Below are 9090 nucleotides of genomic sequence, written 5' to 3' on the forward strand. Positions count from 1 at the left end.
TCCGCCCTAGTGAGGGGGCCGTGATATAGGCAGTGAGCTCTTATCACTACAGAGATTATTATATTGCAGAATATTTTGCCCTAGGATGGGGTGGTGATTTTGGGCAGTGGGTTCGTATCACCTGCGCTATGCATATTTACGCTGTTTCTTGCCTTTAACGCTAGGGTAGTATAAACACTGTGTTTTATGGCAGTCTGGCAAGGGTTGCTTTTTATTTTATTTGCAATATTATTACCTTAGTGAACAAATTCAGTAAGGCTGCTAAGCTGTATTATTTTAAATTATATCGAGAGCATTATATATTCGGGCATTCTCTTGTGGTTTAAATATGAAAATGGCTATCGACTGCTTCCTTTTGCAGATGTACATATGATCTCAGAAAACGATTTGCATCCAGTTGGTGGTATGGATCTCCAAGAGCCCCCAAACAAACAGCTGCAGGCTCTTTTGGGCGATGAGTGTGAAACTCCGATTCTTTTTGCGCCATCATTACATAATGATATTGCCAGCCGCTGGAATGTTATATTAAGGAAGGGTTTGGACTTGGACAAAAGGAAGGAGGTTATAGCTAAGTACGCTCCACCGGAAAACTGTAAAAATGTTTTGGCTCCTAACCTTAACCTTCATGTTAAAGGAGCATTATCAGACTCGAATGAGAGAAGGGATGCTCGTCTTTCCAGTTTACAGAGCCAGGTGGGTGCCGGAATTACAGCTATTGGCAAGGTCTTATCTAGCCTTTATGAAAACGGCGAGGAAAGAGATAAGGAGAATATTCAAGTGAAGTATTCTTAGTGATGCAGGTCGCATTCTGGCGGACGTTCATTACCAGGAGACTATATCTCGTAGAGATCTGGTGTTGTTAAACATCAACAAGGATTTAAGGGATACGCTTTCGGAATCCCCTCCCGATGAATGGCTTTTTGGTGGTAATTTGGAGGAGGCAATTAAGGCCAAGAAGACCATTGACATTTCCAGCCAGCAGCTAAGATCCAAGAAGGGGGTTAGAAAACCGCTTATCAAGAATCAGTCTTTAAACTCTGCGCGTCCACTCAGGTTGTTAAATCGGGGAGCTTACAGGAGTGGACCGCCGCAGCCTCGACAAGCTCCGCGACCAAGGACCCAGTTCCGGAAAAAACCAGATCAGTGGCAGATGAGAAAGGACAGGCGTCATTAGAGGCAAGTAAATATGCAGGTCGCTTAAAATTTTTTATAAATAGGTGGAAAGATATTACCAAGGATAAAGTTGTTTTATCTTGGCTGGAAGGTTATTCCATTCCCCTTATAAGTATGCCTAATCAAACCTATGTATGCGCTGAACATAAATGGTCTCCCTTGGAGAGGCTTGTAATAAAACACTCTATAAATGACCTTTTGTTATCTGGTGCAATTAGTTCTGCATCTCCATGTGAGAATCAATTTGTGTCAAACATTTTTCTAGTGCCAAAGACCGATGGGTCATATAGGCTTGTTTTAAACTTAAAAAATTTTAATAGGTTTGTGGAAACTAAACACTTCAAAAATTGAGGACAGGAAAACTGTCTCTAGTTTAATTATGCCCAATTGCTATATGGCCACGGTGGACCTTAAGGATGCATACCTGCTTGTCCCGATAAGAGAAGGTCATAGGAAATATTTAAGGTTCTTATTTGAGGGCTGTTTATAACAATATAATTCCTTGCCTTTTGGTGTAAGCTCCGCTCCTTTTGCATTTACAAAAATAATTAGACCTCTTGTATCATTCTTGCGAGAGAGAGGCTATACTTCGGTAATTTATTTAGACGATATCTGGCTGCTGGGCAACTCATTTGATGAGTGTTTAAAAATTGTTCAGGCAACCGTTGGGCTATTAGAATTCCTGGGATTTGTGATTAATTATAAAAAATGTTGTTTAATACCATCTCAGCGCTGCACATACTGGGGATTTACATATAATTCTCTCTCTATGTTGTTGGGCCCTACAGATAGGAAACGAAAATATTTAATGGACTGTGTTTTTAAGATTACTAAGAAAAAATCTTGTAAAATACGGGAATTTTCTCAGTTGCTCGGCAAACTAGTTGCTGTTTGTCCGGGCATTAAATATGGTTTTCTTTACACTAAAATCTTAGAACGTGCAAAATTTTTAGCTCTTAGAAAATCAGGAGGTAATTATAACGCCATTATGACCTTGCCCGAATCTATTTTTATTGACTTAAGATGGTGGACTGACCACTTACCTATGGCGACAAACTCCATTCGAGTTGATTCGTTTTGTCTTGAAATTTTTTCGGATGCGTCCTTGACAGGATGGGGTATATATCAAAAAGACTCCCAAGTGCAGCTATGGGTTTTGGTCGGAGGCTGAGGCTCACTTCCACATTAATTACTTGGAATTGCTGGCATTATTTTTTGGTTTAAAATGTTACGCGGGACATTTAAAAGATTGCCATATATTGTGCAGAGTTGATAACACTACGGCAATGGCCTATGTTAATCGGATGGGTAGTATTCAACATCCTAACCTTAATGCTCTTGCCAGAGAAATTTGGCAGTGGTGCGAGCAGAAAAACATTTATATTCGTGCTACGTACATTCCATCAGTGGATAATGTGGAAGCGGATGTAGCCTCTCGACAACTTAAAATAGAAACGGAGTGGAGCTTGTCTAATTATGCTTTTCATAAAATTGTAGAAACTTTTGGTGTTCCAACCATTGACCTTTTTGCTAGTCGATTGAATAAAAAATGCAAAAGATTTGTATCTTGGTTGAGGGATCCAGAGGCATGCTCCGTTGATGCCTTCACCATATGTTGGCAAGGACTGGAATTTTATGCTTTTCCGCCTTTTTCTTTAGTACTTAAAGTTTTGCAAAAAATTGTTTGTGATCAAGCGGAGGGTATTGTTGTGGCACCCTTCTGGCCCTCTCAGCCATGGTATCCCCTGTTTTTATCTCTACTGGTTAGAACACCTCTAATTTTCGAGAGATCTAACGACTTAATTTCTTTTAACAGAACTCCTCACCCGCTATCCAAAGACCTTTCCCTTTGGGTCGGGAGGTTGTCCTGGAAGCGCTCAGGTTGAAAAAAGTACCAGCCCAGTCTTTGGATATATGTGTCGCCTCCGTTACAACTGCAACCATTAATCAGTATGCGTCTGGTTTAAAGGCTTGGTGGGAGTTCTGTCAGGCAAAGAAACTGGATCCTTGTACTGTGGAGGTCGCGAACGTCTTAATATTTTTAGCCGAGCTTTTTAATAACGGGGCCTCTTATAGCCTTTTAAACACCTATAGATCGGCTATCGCACAAATTTCTGGCCCAGAATTGGCCCAGGATTTTCGCTTAAAACGATTTTGTAAGGGTGTTTTTGGTCTTAGACCTACGCGCCCCAAGTATGAGTTCTCTTGGGATCCTGCGCAGGTTTTAGATTTTGTCCGTAGCTTAGAGACCAGCTCAATATCATTGGAGTTACTTTCGCTAAAGTGTTGCATATTATTGGCTTTAGCTACGGGACAGCGCATTCAGACTTTACATAATATTGAGATTCTGAATATTCAGGTTTTGGACAAACAAATTTGTATTAAGGTCCCTAGTCGCTTAAAGACTTCCGGTTATAATAAGTCCCAGCCTTTGTTAATTATTCCATTTTTTGACAATGATATAAATATTTGTGTAGCTAGGACGCTAGTTGCTTACTTGGAAAGAACCCGAGAATTAAGAGGTTCTTGCCAGTACTTATTCATAACTTTTAAGAAACCTTATCATAGGGCCACAAGACAGACCATAGGGCGTTGGTTAAAAAATATCTTAAGATCTAGTGGGATAGATACTAACACCTTTTCTGCTCATAGTACCCGGCATGCGGCTACTTCGGCAGCGGCTAGAAAGGGAATTAGTTTCGATACCATAAGACTAGCTGCTGGTTGGTCGGAACGCTCAAGAACGTTCGCTACGTTTTATAATACACCGTTAGCGCCTGAGAGCTCATTTGCTAGAGCTGTCTTTTCATCGGATTAATGGTTAGGGATAATTATTTTCATATTTTTCTTCTTATTTGTAGGGTATTTAAGTTTAGTCGCCTTTCTGTGTACTATACATTTTGTTTCCAATGTTGTTTCCTTTGCTACCAGGATAATAAATGTTTGAGTGAGGTTGTTGCAAAATTTCTTTAAAGATCTACGACATTTATTTACGAGACGAGACCGACTATAATCACAAGATTAAACGAACTTACCTAAGTGAAGTTTGATTTTGATTATAGGAAGGTCTCGTCGAAGTAAATAAAACCCATCCCTACCCAAATTTAGCTATCCCCTTTTTTGGATTTGCAACAAGAGACAGGAGCTTTTAAAATGACTAATGAATGCTAGGACGAAGGAGGTGAGTATATACGCGGGAGAGTGGGGAATTGAATTGCTTTAAATTTAGTGGTGAATCCGGGCTACGCATAGGTACTACATTTATTTACTTCGACGAGACCTTCCTATAATCACGATCAAACTTCACTTAGGTAAGTTCGTTTAATCTTGTGATTATTCATGATTAAACAATGTATTCAAAACGAGGGATTGGGGTCGTGAAATATGTAGAAGAATTTGATATATCCAACGAAATTATACCCACTTTTATTTATGTAAAACGCAGAGGTTTCGTGGCTAGTATTATGATGTTATATGAAAGTGATGAAGTGATTATTATGATGTTATATGAAATAAAATGATAAATGATATATATATATATATATATATATATATATATATATATATATATATATATATATATATATATATGATTGTTATATGAAATGTGTAGATGAAGATGAATTTTGTACACTGTAGAAATGTCATTATATGCAAAAAATGAAGAAATATATAGTTGTAGTACCAGACAAGAAAAAGAAGAGAGAAAACAGAGAATTTTTAATGAAATATGGGGAAAATGAAAGAAGATACATAAAAATTGTCAGAAAACAAACAAAATTAAGAATATACTAATCAAATAAGTAGATAATCATTCAATTAAATCTGAGAATTAAGCTTGTAAAGGGCTAGGAAGAAGCACTGTCCATAACCCATGAAGAAGCCAAGACCAGGGAAAAGGAACCAGCATCTTCCAGATTTCTATTGGTGCAGACGGAAGAACAAAAATATTCTAAAGTGTATAGAAAATAAAAATATTCATGTAACTGTTTGCTATTTTTTACCAATTCATATTTTTATCTAGTGATATATTGCATATTTTTAAATTTAATTAATTTAACTTTTAACGAAATGGCTCAACCTCACTTTCAATTGACTAAATACCACGCAGATAATATCCTAATTTCGATGGTAATCCAAAACAACAAAATAGATTCATAAGATCATGTGAATTTAAATAAACAAAGCAACAGAGATGCAAATAATCCTATATGAATGTTTGCCTTTGTGACACTGTCTTGAGTAAATTAACTGATAGAGCAGCAGACCTTATTGCATCAAGAAACGAACTCTTTGTCAAAAGTTAAAGATTATCTCATAGTAACATTTTCTGACCAGAGATCCATTGATTGCTTTCTTAGTTCAAGATATAATTTCTGTGAAGCCAAAAACGAACGATAATCCTTAAAATGTTGGTTTAAGAATCCAAGATGCTAGAAGCATCCTTTGTTCTAAAATTAATTTGTCTAATGACCAATTAAATGCCAAACTATTAAAAATCCAACAATACGAAGATCTTTGTCTTAAAACTTTCATAAATGGCCTTAATTGGCACATTCAGCTAGTAGCTCGATTAAAGAATCCTGATTCCATAGAACAAGCAATAGCTTTAGCTAAGGGGGAAAATTTTATTACATACTTAAAATCGAAGTAATAATACAAAACCCTCAAATTTTAATAATTCACGATCCCATAATAATTCCGACAAAAATTTATACACTCACGGGCACCTCAAAAAATTGTTCATTTTTGATGTCTCGTATTTCCTAAACCTGTAGTCCGATTTAAGTGATTCTTTTAATATATTATAGCCTTATTCTCTAACAATATCGCTGTAAGAATATTTTTGCTAGGCAGTTAAATTTTCATTGTATACCGGATGTACCAATCAAACTGGGTTTTTTTCTCAATGTTCACAACACCCTGTGGAATATTCTAGCCTTTATAAAATATTGAAATTAAATCCCAACTATAGCCCCAGGTTTTCTTAACATTATGTTTTTTTATTCATTCACTTACGTTGGATAATAAAAAAGTTAGTGACTTTAACAACTAGCCATGTTCTTCATCAATACAGGGTGTTTCTAAATAAGTGCGACAAACACTAAGGGGTAATTCTGCATGAAAAAATAATGAGCGTTTGCTTGATAAACCTATGTCCGCAAATGCTTCGTTTCCGAGATACGGGATGTTGAATTTTTTCTTACAAACTGATGATTTATTTATTGCTCCAGGTTGAGATATGCAAATGAAATTTGGTAGGCTTTAAGAGGTACTTATTGCGCATTTTTTGACACAAAACTAAAAATTTTATATTCACCACTGGCGTGCATTCATAGACGTCGCCAAATTACTTTCAAACACATTAAAAATTAATATATCTGCAAATGACCTAGACCGTTTACCACTTAGACCGTTAGACCATAGACTGTTAGACCACTAGACCGTTAAAACACTGTTATCGTTTGGGCAAAAAACTACCTCAAGCTAAGAAGGCAAGACCGATTGTTATATCATTTGTAAACAAATGGTTGAAGGAGAAAGCTTTCCGTCAAAAGAAAAACTTTAAAGGATCTGGTGTAGTGATAAGTGAAATGTTAGGTAAGAAAACTCGTGAGTTGTTCTTAAAAGTGAGGTCTGCTGTTGGTTTTACAAACTTCTGGACATATCAAGGTAAAGTTTATATCTCAATGGTGCAAGAAAATGTATTTTGTGGGAAACTGACATTAATTAATTTATTTATGTAATAAATAATGGAAAATAGCAATATGTCTTAATGATTATGTGACATATTGTGGAAAGCGTCCTACCTTTATTTGTTTATTTAATTTTAATTTTGTTTTATGTTTTGTTATAGAAGTATACTTTATTTAATTATTTGTACGTGTTAATTAATACGTCCTAATTTATCGTTTTATTATATTGTACTGATGAGTACCTATAGACGGTGTGCATATTTAAATGCTAGATCACTAGTTGCTCATTTTAATGATATCAGAACTTTGGTTCTGTCTCAAAGTTTGGACATTTTAGCTCTAAGTGAAACATGGTTAAATAAGAATATTTTAACTGAAACCGTTAATATACCTGGATATTTATTTGTAAGTGTTGATAGGGAACACTCTATCGGTGGGGGTGTTGGTATTTATATAAGAAGAAACATACAGTTAACAGTAATTTCTTCTAATAAGGAAATTGAGCAGATTTTGTTAAAATTATCACTAAAATCAGTAACTCTCGCTCTTGGAGTATTTTATAATCCAAACGAAGCTTACTATAAAAAGTTCTTTGAATAGTTCGAAAGTATTATTGGCACCTACCGTGGATAATATTATATGTTTAGGTGATTTTAATGTAGATCTCCTGGATGCTGATAAATATACCACAATTTGTTAATAACGTTTTGGATGGCTTCCAATTAGTAAATAAACCAACTAGGATTACAAAAAGTACAGCAACTATTTTAGACTATATAATTACATCAAATAAAGATTTAATTTCTTCAATAGACTTAAAACATATACCAGAAACTGGTGATTATGAGATGCTTTTGTTTCACTTAAATTATAAAATAAAATTTAGTCAATAATATGTTACTTATAGAAATTTTAAAAACTTAACTACAATCAACTTAACTCAGACTTACAATCAATACCATGGAATATTATATATGAATTAAGAGATGTAGATAGCAAAGTCGAATTTCTTTCTAATAATATAATCACTTTACTTGACATTCATGTGCCATTTAAAATGTTAAGAATTACAAAAAAATATGCTCCTTGGCTAACCGACGGTATTTGAACTATGATGGTAGAACTGATCAGAACTGGCATAATTATCAGCGTCTGAGAAATATGGTAACTAATAATAATAATATACGTTTATTTTTTTTTAATTAAGAAAAAGTCGCATCCACCTAATGGTTATTAGCGACGGAACAATACATAGGTTAAACAAAAATGTGGTACAATATAAGTATAGTACAATAGTAAGGTTACATGCATTATCTACAAAAACTTGTTAGATTTTATTGAATACACCAACTGTTTTTAAAAAGTCGATTAAATTTTTGGTTCTTTATTATTGGCACCCAGAACTGACATATTTGATACGATATTAAAATCAATACGTTCTTGTGTATATTTTTGGCATACAATGTTTGACAGTTACTTGTGTGTTACACGATTCACAAATAGGTGGTTCGGATCTTGAGAACAAATATGAGTAAGTAAGCCTGGTATGGCCTAGTCGTAGGTTGAAAACTGCTTGCTCATAACAACTTTTATAAACTGTTTTGACTCTTTTTACTGTCTCTTTAATTTGTCTAAGTTTTGAATTTGAATTTTGCCATTCATCGAGCCAGTCATTTAACACATTGTTTTAACAACACTTTCAAGTCATTAGTGGCACATTGTAATACCGTTTCTGAATCCGCACCAGTCACTGCCATACGCGCACTTGAGTCTTCATCTTCATTTCCAAGGAATCCAAATAAAGTTGACTATTCTACCATTTTGTTGAGATAAGTGGAACTCCAACTTGATAATTTTTTCAATTGGGTGATTTGGATAATATACTCGTATCTTTGTACCGATGTTATTGCACTAAGCGCATCAGAATCACTACTCAGTTGTTATTGTCGTTAGAAAACTTAAGTGCTCTGTAGAGAGCGAATAATTCGGTTGTGTATATACTGCAATGCGGGAAAGTCGAAATAAGTGGTACTAAAATTGCAACTCCCTCACTTTCACGAGCTGTGTTAGTTCGGTCTTTACGAAAGCATGTAAAATGTATTGGCGAATATGGGTTAGAAGATACAGGATTAGTTTCCTGTAGACATATAATTTCGGGACAGTGTTCTGATTGAATGATATTGAGCATTGGTAAGCGATGGAAAAGTCCATCAATACTCCA

At 35.2% G+C, this 9090-nt stretch overlaps 1 protein-coding gene across 1 annotated transcript; it reads left to right on the forward strand.

The window, feature by feature from the left end:
- The first annotated feature begins 2459 nt into the window (after positions 1–2459).
- LOC126891407 (uncharacterized) lies at positions 2460–3991 on the forward strand. Its single transcript, XM_050660580.1, has 2 exons — positions 2460–2936; positions 2990–3991. Exons 1-2 carry the CDS (start codon positions 2460–2462, stop codon positions 3989–3991), a joined length of 1479 nt encoding a protein of 492 aa, XP_050516537.1.
- The last annotated feature ends 5099 nt before the right edge of the window (positions 3992–9090 follow it).

The sequence above is a fragment of the Diabrotica virgifera genome, chromosome 9 (genome assembly GCF_917563875.1).
Source record: "Diabrotica virgifera virgifera chromosome 9, PGI_DIABVI_V3a".
Classification (NCBI taxonomy): domain Eukaryota; kingdom Metazoa; phylum Arthropoda; class Insecta; order Coleoptera; family Chrysomelidae; genus Diabrotica; species Diabrotica virgifera.